The 14377-nt window shown below is 37.5% G+C and overlaps 1 protein-coding gene across 2 annotated transcripts in view; it reads right to left on the bottom strand.

Moving 5' to 3' along the window:
• The window catches only part of vipr2 (vasoactive intestinal peptide receptor 2), a 45654-nt gene that overhangs the window by 22148 nt on the left and 9129 nt on the right, over positions 1–14377 (bottom strand). For both annotated transcript variants that reach the window (XM_014022042.1, XM_014022041.1), the window contains exons 2-3: positions 6904–7012; positions 2410–2523 (exon numbers count right to left, since the gene is read on the bottom strand). In XM_014022042.1, coding sequence (XP_013877496.1) covers positions 2410–2523; positions 6904–7012 — 223 coding nt within the window. The remainder of the gene's footprint in view (positions 1–2409; positions 2524–6903; positions 7013–14377) is intronic.

The following is a 14377-nucleotide window of genomic DNA, read 5'->3' as shown; positions in this document are numbered from 1 at the left end:
ATTGTATATAGTTATTTTTTAATGAAATGAATATAATTTTTGAATTGAATTGAAAATGTCAGAATGATAGCTAAAAAGAAGAAAAAACTAAAGTCAGCAAAATAGATGATAAATGAAGATGAAATTAACACAGAGAAGTTGAAAAAACAAGCAAAACTTGAACAAGAAGTAAAAAGTACATAAAGATTTATAAATATTTAGACAGATTTTAAGGATGTTAGTTAAGCTTTACTGTTTTTAAATTGTTCTTCATTATACGGTATTTATGTTTTGTTGTTTGTAGTTATTTTACTCTCTGTTAAGCACTTTGTGATGTTTGTGTCTGTGAAAGGTGCTAAATAAGTAAAGTTTACTTATGTTGAAGAGAGCTCAGTTTCAATGAGAAACTTGTCTTCAAATGTTCAAGGGTGTTCCTCAGGGCTCTATCCTAGGTCCACTTCTTTTTATAATCTTTTTTAACAGTTTAGATAACAATGTGCCACATGCTCATTTTCATTTTTATGCAGATGACACTGTCTTGGATTTTGAAGCTAACTTGATTGTAGATCAATATCTGTAGTTTTGAATTTGGTAATGAACCGAATTAAAAAAATTATGTCATAAATGTGAATGCTTTGTAAATATTTATTATTGTGTTTACCAGAAACTAACAGGATTACTAAACGTCTTCATCCTCCTACGTCTTTTTGAATCTCCCACAGTGCTTGTTTAGTTTTTGAGTCAGGCTGTCAGGTGACTCACAAAAGAAGCTTATTCTTCTTTTTACAAAAGAAAAAAAAAACGAATAAATTATAAGAACAGGTCATTTAACACCCAACACAATGATAAAGTCAAAAAAGTAAAATAAAAATAAAAATAAAAAATAAAGTCTCAGTAACTTTCTGTTTTCAACTCTTTTATCAATAACAAAACAGTTAAAACATTAAGTTAAATCTTAATTTACAGAAWAATTCTGCATTATTTCTATAAAATGGTTCAGTAAAAAGCATCTKTTGATGGTTTGGATGCGTCCTGCAGAAACATTGATGTGAGCTCTGACTGCAGAACAAGCCACCAGGTGCTGACTGAAGCTCAGGCACTGATTTGTAAATCAGAGCAGAAACTCAAACCGTCATCTGGTCACTGGCCGGAAAAATGTTGTGTGTTCAGGAGGGACCCGGCTGACAGCATKCAGAGTCACACGGACCGTCATCTGTCTTCACTTCATCTTCTTACTGACTCACAATACAGTGAAAGAGATCCGAGTCACAGGAAGTCCTTATAAGAACTAATTAAATAATGTTTGCATGATGTTTGATACCAACAATTTCCTTTACTAATACTTTCTGCAAAACCACCTAAAATGTTGTAAATCTAAAAAAAAAAAAAAACGTAGGGTATTTCAAATTACCGCTTCATAAATACAACACGTATTTCATTATATTCACAGAAAAACCAGAGGACGCAAAGTAAAAATCAGGTTTTCAGAACATAAAAGCAAAATTCAATGAGATCTCCAGTTTGACATTTTATGACAGCTGGTCATGATATTTGCTCCTTGAAATTTCAAGGCACAGAAGTTGTGCCTCCTCTCAAAAGAGGAGGTGATAGAGATAAACAAAGGGAAGTATTCTGGATCCAGACTGTTAACACTAAAGAACTTAATGAAGAACTGGCGTTGAACTGCTTTCTGTGATTTTTGACCCTTTTTATAAAAATATTTTTGTAACTTTTCTGTGATTTCATGTATTCTTGTATAATGTGTTTTATTTAAGTCTACTAGTTGTGCATTTTTCTTTTTTGGGCTGATTACCTAACCTGTTTTTGATTGGCTTAGGTATTTTTTTACCTCTTTATATAGATTCGTAGTTTGTCTGATCTGTAACAAGTTGACAACGACATGTAACCGAAACGCGTCTTGCATTCTGCCCTTATTAAAAACATGGTATTTTTTGGAGTGCTGGTTATCCCATTTTAATAAATTATTTATAGCAATAAATTGTTTAATTTTCAAGAACTACTATAAAAATGAAAACGTATTTTAATTTACGTTACATGAACGTATTAACGTGAAAACACTGAACATGAAACATCTACAGACGGAGCACGTGCCTCAGGCGAAAGAAAAAGTAGTTCCCACCAGACGCCCATAATTTAGACAAGATTTCAGTGGTTTAGTTACTTTCCACTGTGTTTGTTTTACACATTACCTGAATGACTGAAATATTTTGATTTTAGTATCAACTCTGGAGTATAAAGTGTATCAGTGTTTCAGTAACAATTTGCACATTGTTTGTATCATGATGAAGCTACAGAAAAGAAGAAAACTCCTGTTTGTAGTCAAAGGGTAAAATCTCCTAAAGCTAATTACAAATAACAATATGGCAACAAAACAGTGAGAAAAATGATTTTTCAGGAATAAACGCTCACCGTTTCTGCCAAATATGGTCCTGAGAGCTCGAGGACACGGGATGGTGACGGTTTCACCAAATTCAGCTCGCTCCCAGCACGCGATGTTGTCCCAGGCTCCTCTGCATCCTGCGTCTGTTTAAAACCAAATCAGATTTTACAAAATGTAAAATTTCTGACATACAAAACATAAGTGGTGATTTCACTCACATCAAGGATTTAGTTCTCATTTTTTTAAATTAACTCGTGAAGAATCACAAACTTCAACTCTGATCCAACCCTAAAGTATGGAGGTCTGAATCTGACATAATTAGAAATAAAATCAGAAATATATAAATGGACAAATAAATAAATTTATTATAAAAGGGGAACTTTACCTCATGTTTTAAATAAACTTACCTTCATACTTATTTTTCCAGCTTAATTCCAATAAATTATATATTTTAGAACATAATTGACATTTTACTGTTTTTTTTAAATATATCTACTGTATATTGTATTTTACATATTTTTATTACCATGTGTTGCTTTTACATTTCTCTGTTTCCTGTTTTTATTTTACCTTATGCATTTCTGCCTCATTATTATAATTAGGTGGGCGGGGCTTCATGGGTCAGCTCCTATTGGTCAAAATACAGGAAGTAGCAGAATCCATGTGCAGATCTACTGTGCATGCTTGTGCTGCCTCAGTTTAGAGTAAAGTTTAAAGTTTAGTTTAAAACAAAGACAGGTAAGTGTTTTCCTCCTTACCTTTGTTTTTAATATTTAAATTAAAAACTTAAATGATAAAACATGAGGTAACATTCTCATTTCTTCATTTAAGTGGTGCATTTTAGGTGTATTTATTTATTTATTGGTCCATTTATATTTCTGCTTTTCTTTCTAATTATTGGGCCTTCGTACTGATAAAGCACATTCTAACAATGTTCATGTGATTTTTCACCAGCTTCGGATGTTATCATCCATTAAATGGACGTTATTAGCCGTTATCAGTCCCATAGAATGGCTTCAGACTGTCAGCTGGTTAATATGAGGCATAAAGCCATTAAGGTTTTTTATGCAACCTGGTTAATATGAGGCATAAAACCACTAAGGTTTTTTATGCAATCTGGTTAATATGAGGCATAAAGCCACTAAGGTTAATTTTAGAGAAAATGACATGGGCTACGATAAAGTAGACCGGACTCCGGTGGTAGCAGATTGTTGCATTCCAACATATATGGCACTCCATTCTATGGGACTGATAACCTGCTAGACGGCACAGTCGGGACAGTCTGAAGCCATTCTATGGGACTGATAACCATTAATAACATCCATTTAATGGACTGATAACATCCAAACTGGCTGTGATTTTTAGTTATTATGTATTTTTATCAGGAAGCTGTTTTGGACCTGCAGTAAATATTCCTCTAAACACATTGCAGCCTGTTTGTTTCTCTCCACCATGTTTTGGAGGAAGTCCCCCCAAATAAAAGGTTCAAACCATCTGAACCAAACAGAATTCTGACTGAACACAAGAGCGGCACCAACACCCCTCAAAAAAAAAAAAAAAAAACTGGATAAAAATAGCTCTTCCAGCTCTCAGTGTGAGCTTTAATGGTGCCAGAGAGCTGCCAGCAAACAGTCAACTGGGCTTTTTAGTGTCAGATGGATGGAGACTGCATGGAGGAGAAAACAAAGCTCTTCTCCACAGCATCTATGCTAAAGATCAGACCTGAAGGTGCCTCAAAATCAAACAAAACCGTCTGCGTTCACAAACTGAATGTGACATTTTATGTTGCTCAGCTAAAGAATACATCATCTGGAGTTAATTAATAATCTAAAGAACCGTTGTTTTGTCAGGTAATACGATGCTGACAAACCTGTTTTTTACAAATGTCAAAACCTGCAGCTGTTAGCAAAYCTTTTCAAAACCAGTCATCATTAAATGCTACATTTTAAAATACAGCAGACACTCCAACCTGGAAACACAGTTAGAAAAAGACAAGGAGCAGAAAACTGAATCTTTTTTTTTCAGGAAGTGGAGCTTGTAAGTACTTTTACTTTCTCAATGGGAGTCCAGATGTGCAGATAGAAATGTTGCTCCGTTTTCCTCATGTGGTTGCAACATAAAGGTAAAAACTCTGAGCTTTCTTTATTTTTATTGCATCATTATTTCATGTTTCTATTCCCTCTGCGTGTATAACTGTTCTTTTTATTGGCTCTCATGATGACATTTCTTCACGTTACACGGCGACTCAAGAGGTGAACCTGGTCTGACCTTACAGCTGGCTCCCAGTGGAGATTTAATACTTTAACTGATGTTACTCTCATCCTGACTTCTCTGTATATGTTCTGCAAAAATAATTTAAAAAAAGGAACAAAAAGTTAAATTTAGATTCCATTAGCCAGCAGAAACTTACAGCAACAGATGGAGAGAGAGAGTAAATTAAAAGTAAAAAAGTGGTGGAGGAKAGAGGAAACATCGCAGGAACAGAGAGGACAAAAAGAGGAGAAGAGGGGGAAAGAGTGTGAGTGCACGCGTCCCGAGGGTAAAACGGCTCCAACACTGATCCAGATTCAGCGGTGCGTGAAGAAAAACTCCATCTAAGTGATCCATCCTTTCACAGAAACACATCAGGGGCAAGACCRCAGGTTTCAAGCAACAACTCAATAAAAAAAAAGCTGAAAGAGTTCAACAAACTGAGCTCTTGGACTGTGCGACTGTTTCCCTTTATTCCTCTGGAAACACGCGCACTTTCTGCAGACAATCCATCTACTCAAAACTTCAAYACTTTCCAAAAATACTTTACTTTCAGCTACAAATACCTGCAGAATCAAGGGAAATGTGCAAAAAATAGAGAATAATAAACACCGAAAGAAACTGCGAAAAGACCTGTTTAGACAATTTGCAATTCCTGTAAAAAGTTTAGCTGAAAGCTGCTGAAATGAAGCTGAAAATGCTTTACAGCAAAACAGTTAAAATGAGATTTGAAAAGCAGAAATAGGGACAGTTTAACTAGGAAGTTTAACTTAGCAAAATAATAGCTGAAAACAGCAGAAAGATGGCAGAAAAAAGCTAAAATTAGCATAAAAACAAGCTGCAGGTAGCAGACACCAGTTGAAAATAGCACCCAGTGAAAGAGGTGTTAATAAATTCAAATTAACATAAAAAAGCATAAAAAGTGACAATTTCTTGTAAAATAGACTAAACATCAAATAAGTGCAGTAAAACAGCTAAAATGTGTCTGAAAATTCATAAATTGGCATAAAGAAGCACAGGGAGCACATGTTTGCTGAGCTAAGCAGAAAGAAGCTAAAATAGCCACCAAAATGAAATATTTAGCTCAAAAAAAGCAAACTTTTGCTAATAACATCTGAACATTAGCTAAAATTGCAGCAAATAGCTGAATATAGCAGAAAGTAACTATAAGAAGTAGAAATAGGTCAAATTAGCAGAAAGAAGCTAAAATAGCCAAAATTAGCAGAAGCATAGCAGAAAGAAGCAGAATTATAGCTGAATTAGCAGAAAAAACTAAGAATAACTAAAAAGAAGCTAAAATTGGCAGAAAGAACTTAAAAAGAGCGGTGCTGTAAAGATTTAGAAACATTTTGAAGGATTTTAAGGATGTTGAAAACAGCTCCATTCATTTTCAATGGGAAAAAGTGAAATAGCTAAAAAAGTATAAACAGCTGAAACAGCAAAATTCATAGCTGGAATGTCCTGAAGGAGCTGAACGGTTTGATATAGGAATTCTTAAAGTAGCACAAAAATTGCTGAACGAGATACGTGTCAAAAAACATAAATAATCTTAACTGTGTGAATGATTGTGAAGCTTTTTAAGATCATTCTTAATAAAACCTCACCTTCAGCATTTAAACTTTTAACTTATTTGCTGTAAAACCTGCAGGATTACACAGGAAAAATGACATTATTGTTGCTTTTCTCTAGATTTAGCTGGGAGACGTAATCTCATGCATCCCAAATCTAGTTACAGGGAGGATTGAGCTGTAATCCATTCAGATTTTCACTGCATCAGATCCACAACAGAAAGTGAGCTGAACGGCAACAGGTTTTTTAAATAGCAGGATAAAAAAGAAGCACAGAATGAAGCTGATCACATGTAGAAACACGTGAAGTTCAGCTCGTTTTTAAAAATAATGACCTCAGCCTCTCAGAGAGACTAACTCAAGCTTTAAAACCACCAATGATTAATTTAAAAATGTCTGCTTTTAAAAGTCTGTCATCGTACCGCAGCATTAAAAAAAACTGTGTTCTGTGCAACTTTTCACCGCCTTCCTGCTGAAATGTGCGGACCCTAATTATGTTTTCTTGTTTGCTGTAAACCTGTAAACAAACGAGCGTGCGCTGGTGAAAAAACAGTAATTAGGTCAGTCCGTTAGCTGTCCCTGCAGGACGGGAACAAAATAAATGAGGCACGACTCGCAGAGCTGCAGAGAGAGAGAAGGAGCTCAGGGTTTTTCCTTTTTTCATGTTTGTGAGAAAACCAGGCAGATGCTGTGAGCTGGAGTCACCTTTATTGTCACCGGCAGCTTCCTCGTCCTCCTTCAGCCTCTTCACACACTCCACCTGGTCCTTCTCCACCTCCAGCATGAAGTTGCAGGTTGGATGCCGGCCGTCAACCTGAACAGGAAGCAACAGGAATAAATTTAAGTTGAAGCCTTTCGTCGTGTGAAAGATGTGTTTTCTTCTCTTTGGAAGGAAATGTTGCRGYAGCTGAGAGTCATCCTCAACACAAACTCTGAAAGCTAACAAGTCATACAAGATCTTTGTTTAAAACGCTGACATGAAAGGCAGCAGGTGACACACAGAATGCTAATTTTACAGCTTTATCAGCAGTTTTATTGCTAATTGCAAATACTTTGTCATATATTGTTTTAGTTTTAAAATATTTTAGTTTTAAAAAGGTTAGCCTGCATCAACATTTGACTTAAAAACAGCCTAGCATTCTTTGAGGAATCATCGCCCGCCTACAAATTACTATGAACAGATCGATACTGAAACATCGATGCTACTGACACCATAACTTTGTGTTCTAGAATCCAYMCTAAAATCAAAATATCGATACTTTGATACTTCAGTTATTTCACATAATGTTTTCACATTAACTATAACTAAACTATTCAAATCTTGTCTGAATCAAATGTGGTTGGAGGGAACTACTTTTTCTTCCGCTTGGGTAATGCATGTGCACAGTGGCTCAGTCACTCAGTCTGTACAYGTATGGCAGGTCATTTTAACATAAAATTTGCTTTGTCTGACTGTAATTAAATTCTGGTTCCCAGACTTTTTCATGCCACGGCCCCCCAAACAGGATTAGTTCTGGCCAGGGACCTTCTTTCAAACCCACAAACAATGCTACAAAATATACAAAGTAACAACTTTTAGAGTGTTTTCTCTCACTTTTACTCACTGTTCAGAAATTATATTTCTTTAGAATAAGAACTGTGCTAAACAAATATAAGGTTATTGTTAGAATCACCGATACCAGACAAATTTTACTCAGTATCAGTATCGGAAAGGAAATTGGCAGTATCGAACATCACTACTACAAATACTACAAAGTAAAAGCAGAAGTATATAARAGATAGAAGCAGCTTGTTGTGTCCGGCGCTCCCTAAAACCACAAAAAAAGAGAGAAAATTGCTCATCAGTGATGATTTTCTTCTTTCAAAAACAGCAATCAGGCTTTCGTCACATCTGCACATGAATGTATTTCAATTCTGCTTGTGAAATCTGAATGAAGGAAATTATTTCATGTTGACACAAAAGGCCCGTGGATGAAAACACAGGAGCCACTTCCTTCTCTTTGTTTAAGCCCAGAGAGGAATTATGATCTGAGCCACACAAACCCTGAGGATGACCACAAATAAGCCAAAATCCTTTACATCGTAAATCATCAAAACCACTCAAGTGTCTTTTAAAMACACGTGAAGGCTACGTTTTACACATCCATGTGTGTTTAGTAAATAAAGATACTGCATAGTGGTAGCATATATGACCACCACATGTAGGTAAACAGAACAGAACATGCATATTTGTTGTTTTGGGTGGGGGTCCGTGGGGGTGATGGGGCTCACTGGTGGGCATATATGGCCCTTAATCAGAGCTAAACAACAAAAAAATCTGATGCTCCTGTGTTGAATCGTTTTTGAGTTATAAGCATCTTTTATTTGTCAAGACACCCCATTTTCAGATGGAGCCCCCTCCTCAAATAGGGGGTCTATCATAAAACTGTTGGCTGCAGTGTTTCACACTGATGGGTGCAGTCTGTTTTACAGACACACGTCAGCAGAAACAACCTGCAGACTCCAGACTGAGAGGTGGATTAATTCTTATAAAAGAGATTTAGATTTAAGCTCTACAATCCCTGCTTCCAGGAGGGGGGGGGGGTCCTCCCACTTCTCACTAACAAAATAATATAATCCCTCTTTAATCTGTTGCCTGTCTTAATTTTAGAACRTTCAGTCACCAAATTAACTAAATAAATAAAACTGTTGCATTTACAGTCGCTCTACCCTCGATCCCTCCATGAATCCAGATTATTTCTGCTACGTTGTTTAAATAAAAGTTTTATTTTTTGGAAATCTGTAGCCACTTTCATTACTGCTACTTTTATTTATTAAGACCCCCACCCCGCACGAGAAGGGGGGTCATATTGTTTTCATACTATTTATTTATTTTTATTTTTTTCAGTGATTTTTGATCAACTGTGTCACAGAAAAGGCTGCATCGATCAACATGAAATTTGGCAGGAGTCTGGCCTACACTGAGCCAGCCAACGGTTTTACAATAGCCCCCATATTTGAGGAGGGGGCTCCATCTGAAAAGGAACATACAAAATGCTTATAACTCAAAAACTATTCACTTACGAGCTTCAGTTTTTTATTTATTTATTTATTAGTTCTGATGAAGGGTTATCCCCCACACCCACCACAATAAATAAATAAATAAATAAATAAATAATAAAAAATTGTTCTGGTGAGTTCTGCTGCACTGGTGCTTTGTGTGGAGGTCATATATGATACCTCTATGCAGTATCTAGTTTTATCAGCAGTTATTTATATTCTCAGTTATTGCATTAAATACAAGAACTGTCAAAAACTTCCATTCAGATTAGTTCAGTATAAATCTAAAACATTTCTGCTTTATTTTCTTCTGTCAATAGATCAGCTATTTATGACTGCGGACTACATGATCCCCTCACAGTCCAGTAAACCCCTCCCAGACAGACTGCAGACCTTTATCCTCTCGCATGAGACCAAGCTGGCCTTCATCCAGCTCGCTCGCATGCAAAAACATGCACGCCCAAAGTGGCAGCTTAACTGCAATTTCATGCATCAAACACCAATAAACCGTTTGTGCAAGACGGGAGAACAGATTACGGTCCGGCTCTGGCTCAGATGTCCTCATCAAGCTCCCATCGAGCCAGATCAGCTGAGTGCAGAACTCTCCTCGCTTAGACTGAGACTAAAGCAGGTTCAGCTGCACAAACTTCCTTCACTACAGATTTGCTGTAATAAAAAAATATGTTTTTTTTTTCAGAGATATTGAGAGCTGACAGTGGACAGGCTTCTTCCATCCTTCACTGCATAGTGGATTAAGTTTTATTTATAGAACATGAGAGAATAAACTGGTGCGTTTAGCTTTTTTGAGTCAGGTGCAGCTGTGTCCAGACGAGCAGAACCAACAGATGCTCACATCCGTCTGCTCAGAACTGATGTCAGCGGATATTTGTCATGTGCCGAAGCCTTCTGCTGATTTCTTACAGCAGCCAAAAGTCTGCCAGCAAACTCGTTTTCTGACCGGGTGGAGACACGGCTCGAATCCGTCGTAGTTTCCAGTCAGACGTTGCTTTTAGAGGACGCTTCTGCTCGGTCCTCCCACCATCTTTGAAGGCTTCAGGTTCTCCTTCTTACGTCTGCACCCCGGCTGTGTGTGTGATCGCTCATAAACAAAGCTCTGTCATCGACTCGTAACCCTGGCTGGCTCACTTCAGGCTGTTGAAGTAAACACTTGACTTAAAGAACACAGATATAATTCATGTCAGTTTGTTGAGCTTCATGCATCAAACCTTTAAAGCTCAACATGTTCTCGTCACCAGTGCTGGCTCTAGCCATTTTGGTGCCCTAGGCGAGTTGAAGCGCACCCCCCCCCCCCCCCGAACTATGTCCCACCCACCTCAATTTGAACCCCTAAAAACAAGTTTGACAGTGTAAGGTACTAAGGTAAACTTAGATTTATTTGCTTTCCCAGAAAGCAAATGAATAAAAACATACATGTCAACTTGTATGGATTGCCCGCATGAGATTTTTTCAAAACCTCATTTTCAAATTTATCTAACATGTCAGAGCCTGTAGGATGATTTAAATAAAAAAATAAAAAAACATTAAATAGCCATCTTCCAACCTGTTCTGCCAGTAGAAATAAGTTTTGAACTCTTTCCGCTCTCCTTTGCTCCTGCTTCGCAGCAGATGCTTTCACATCCTCAGCAAGGCTGAGGGGCACCACTAGCCCCTCCCCCATCAGAGTGTCGGAGTAGGACGACTCAGTGCAACGTCAATCAAATGAGAGCGAGGGTGGGGGCGATTGTTGCATTAAGGGGGGGGGGTTACGGGTAGTTTATTTTTCCTGTAATACTTCATTATAGTTTTTAAGACAAAACTAATTGAAAGGGATGCTGAGCAGAGTTACAACCAGGAATTACAAATAATTACTTTTTTACTTTTGCAGTTCGCTGCCCCCTCCAGCAGATGGCGCTCTAGGCGACCGCCAAGGTCGCCTATGCCAAGAGCCGGCTCAAACAGAGACGACACATTTGTTTAAGCTGATTTGCCTCCTCTTCACCAAGTTAGTTTATTTCTTTTCTCTTGTTATTTATTCATTTATTCTCCTCAATTTAATGGTATAAACCTATAAAGCAGACATTATTACTCTTGTTTTTGTTTTACGTTTATTAGATTCTTAACTTTTTTGATTCTTCTTGTTTTTTATTTATATGTCCCATGTTTTTACATTAACATTTATTCATTAAAATTTGTATAAAATAATTATCAATCTTCAAACTCCACCAATAATAAGACCGGTGGCATTTTTGACACACTTGTAGCATTTTAAATCTAAATGTTGTAATCAGTCAGGGCTGCAGATTCTTGCAAAAACACAGTTTTGGCTGAATGCAAATTCATTTTATAAAAAAAGTTACTTCATTTAAGAACTAAAAACATGCTTTTTATCATCCTTTTTTGATGGAAATCCTGTTGTTGTTTTTTCCTGACTGATATCCTCTGCAGAGCTGAGCAGAGCTGGCTCTCTGGGTAACAGGCCAACTGTCCTGACCCAAAGGTCACATCTGCCCCAAATCAAAAGAAAATATAAACAAGAGTCCACAAATATGACTGTTGACCTCTGACTGGACCCCGAAGTAAGACCCCACCCAGAGTTCACCATCTGCTGCGGGCTTCATGGTTACTCAGAGGATTCAGAGCATCATCATCATCATCATCATCATCATCATCACATGTCAGAGGAAACTCACAGTTTCCTTTTATTCTGCTGTCTTAAGACCAGCAGAGCAGAAACACTGGTTTAAATAGAGAATCAGGACATCATTAAAGAGAAAATAAACCCACTCAGAATGTGGTCCCACTTCAGAAAGATCCAGTATCTGAGTCCATTTCCTCCCATCGTTAACCCTTCGTTTTCGTATGCTGTTTGGTGTTTTTTGCACAGCAATACAGCAGCTCAGGAAAGTAAAAACCTGCAGTTTTCAGAGTATTTTCTCTGAATCATGTCCTGCCACTGAAGTTGCTCCAGAGGAGATTTACAAAAAAAGCATCTCCAGCCGTGTCACATATGAGTCAACAGCCAGCAGTGGATAAATAAAGAACATTTCTGATAGTAGTGTGGGGTTTTAGTAAGAAACCTTCGGCTGTAAACTTAAAACCCAAAGCCAGTTTTTGTAACGATGTGACGATGGCATCTGAAAGACGAAAAAAGAACTTCTTCTACAAAACGAGCCAAAGAAACGTGTTTGTAAACCACAGGATGACCAYTTGGTTTCTGCACGCATGTATTCAAAGAAACATTCTGATAGATTCATTTTGAACAGAAAACAATGGAGCCATCGAACCAAGTGTATCACCACACAACCTGACGCTGATACATGAGAGCACAGCTGCAACGTTTTCCTTCCCCGTTTCCCATCATGAATCACAGGTGAGTCAGTGCTACAAGCACCCCAATTACCCCCCAGCCCCATTAAAGCATCAGGACGTCTGCACATCCCTGTCAGACCTGAAGAGAYGTGTGGGAGGCACGGACCACCCAACACATTTATGACACCATTACTCCACCCGGAAACAAAGAGTCAAATCATAAATGCTGAATCAGCTRTTTTTTCCTAATCTTAGCTAGGTCTACATGTAATGTGCTGTTTTAATCTTTATAAATCAACATGCAAAAAKGGTGTTATGACTTATGGGTTTTATAAACCAATGTGACCCCCGCATTCAAAGCGGGGTCATAAATGTCATACTATTTTTGTACTGTTTATTTTATGTTTTATTTTTCAGTGATTTTTGGTCAACCGTATCACAAAAAACAGCTGCACCAGTCAACATGAATGTGTCTGACCTACACTGCGCCAGCCAACTGTTTTACAATAGACCCCACACTTGAAAAAGGGGGCTCCATCCATGAAGGGGGTGTCTACTTTGGACATAAAAAATGCATATAACTCAAAAACTATTCAACATAGGAGCTTCAGATTTTTTTGTTGTTTAGCTCTGATGAAGGCTATCAAACGGATACATCAATTAGACCCCCCCCCCCCCCAAAAAAAAAAAAAAAAAAACATGGAAAAAAATAAATCTGCTTTGGTGAGCTCTGAGTCCTGGTGCATCGGTGCTTTATGTATTTTACTTTTCAAAATGTTCAACTTTGTTTTCCAAATAAACTTCTCCAAAAAAAAAAAAAACAACTTGGAGATTTCTTCTTTTCCTTCTAAACATTAAATYTTGTGTCTGTTTTCAGCCGTGACAACTCCATGGTCCATGTTTCATACACAGGAAATGCTTTAAAAGGCAAAGATTTGATGCAAAGGTAAAATATTAGCATTTAAAACATTGGAACGCAGGAACTGAAGTCCTTGTCATCTTGTTGCTGAGGGTTTTTTTGGCTCTTCGCACTGAGACGTTGACGCCTTCACTTCATGGAGTTAAACAAACTAACATATCTCTGTGTTGAGTTTAAATAATTTGAGCTCTTTTTAAAGCTGTAAATCAAACTCTGGAGCAGACTAAACAACTGCAGCAAGTCTAAAAACAGACRTCCTGCTGTAATGTGACGTGACAGAGCAGCCAAAGGACCAACTAATTCATGACTTTCTGGAAAGTCTGTTGCTGTTTTTGGGATGAAAGCAGATTAACTTGTGAACTATTATCATCAGATGAGTGTTAGAATGAGACAAAGACCCACGAGGATGAATTTGTCTCCTTTCACAGCTCGCTTCAGAAAACCAAAAGTAATCCAGCTGCAAAGACCAAACCCTGCTGAGCCCATCTCCTCCTGTCTTTATGTAAAAATATTCTCTGATTATAGCTTCATAAACTTCAGTGGCATGGGTCAGGACCAAACTTTACACAAGATTATTAAACATCAGCAGGGGCGGTGCTAGACTTATTTTTGCAGGGGGCACAGGGGTGGCCAAGGTTTTTTATTACCATCATCATCATCACTGTTTGGTTTTTAAAATGCTTTATAAGTTCTGTACAGTGTTCTGACCGAACCCCTGGATGTTCCATAGGGGGGAAATACAAAAAAGCACTCTGGATATGAAAATTCAAGATGGTCACCACAGCTAATCAGTGTGCATTGCCAATACAATGCACACTATTGATATTCGTTTCCCATCCAAGTCATCTCAACTTTGCCATGCTTCTCCTCCTGCAAACTTTGTCCTAGAGCTGCCGTTGTAATTTATATCTG

This window comes from Austrofundulus limnaeus, unplaced genomic scaffold (genome assembly GCF_001266775.1).
Source record: "Austrofundulus limnaeus strain Quisiro unplaced genomic scaffold, Austrofundulus_limnaeus-1.0 Scaffold315, whole genome shotgun sequence".
NCBI lineage: Eukaryota > Metazoa > Chordata > Actinopteri > Cyprinodontiformes > Rivulidae > Austrofundulus > Austrofundulus limnaeus.
This window is presented reverse-complemented; position numbering and strand designations above follow the sequence as displayed.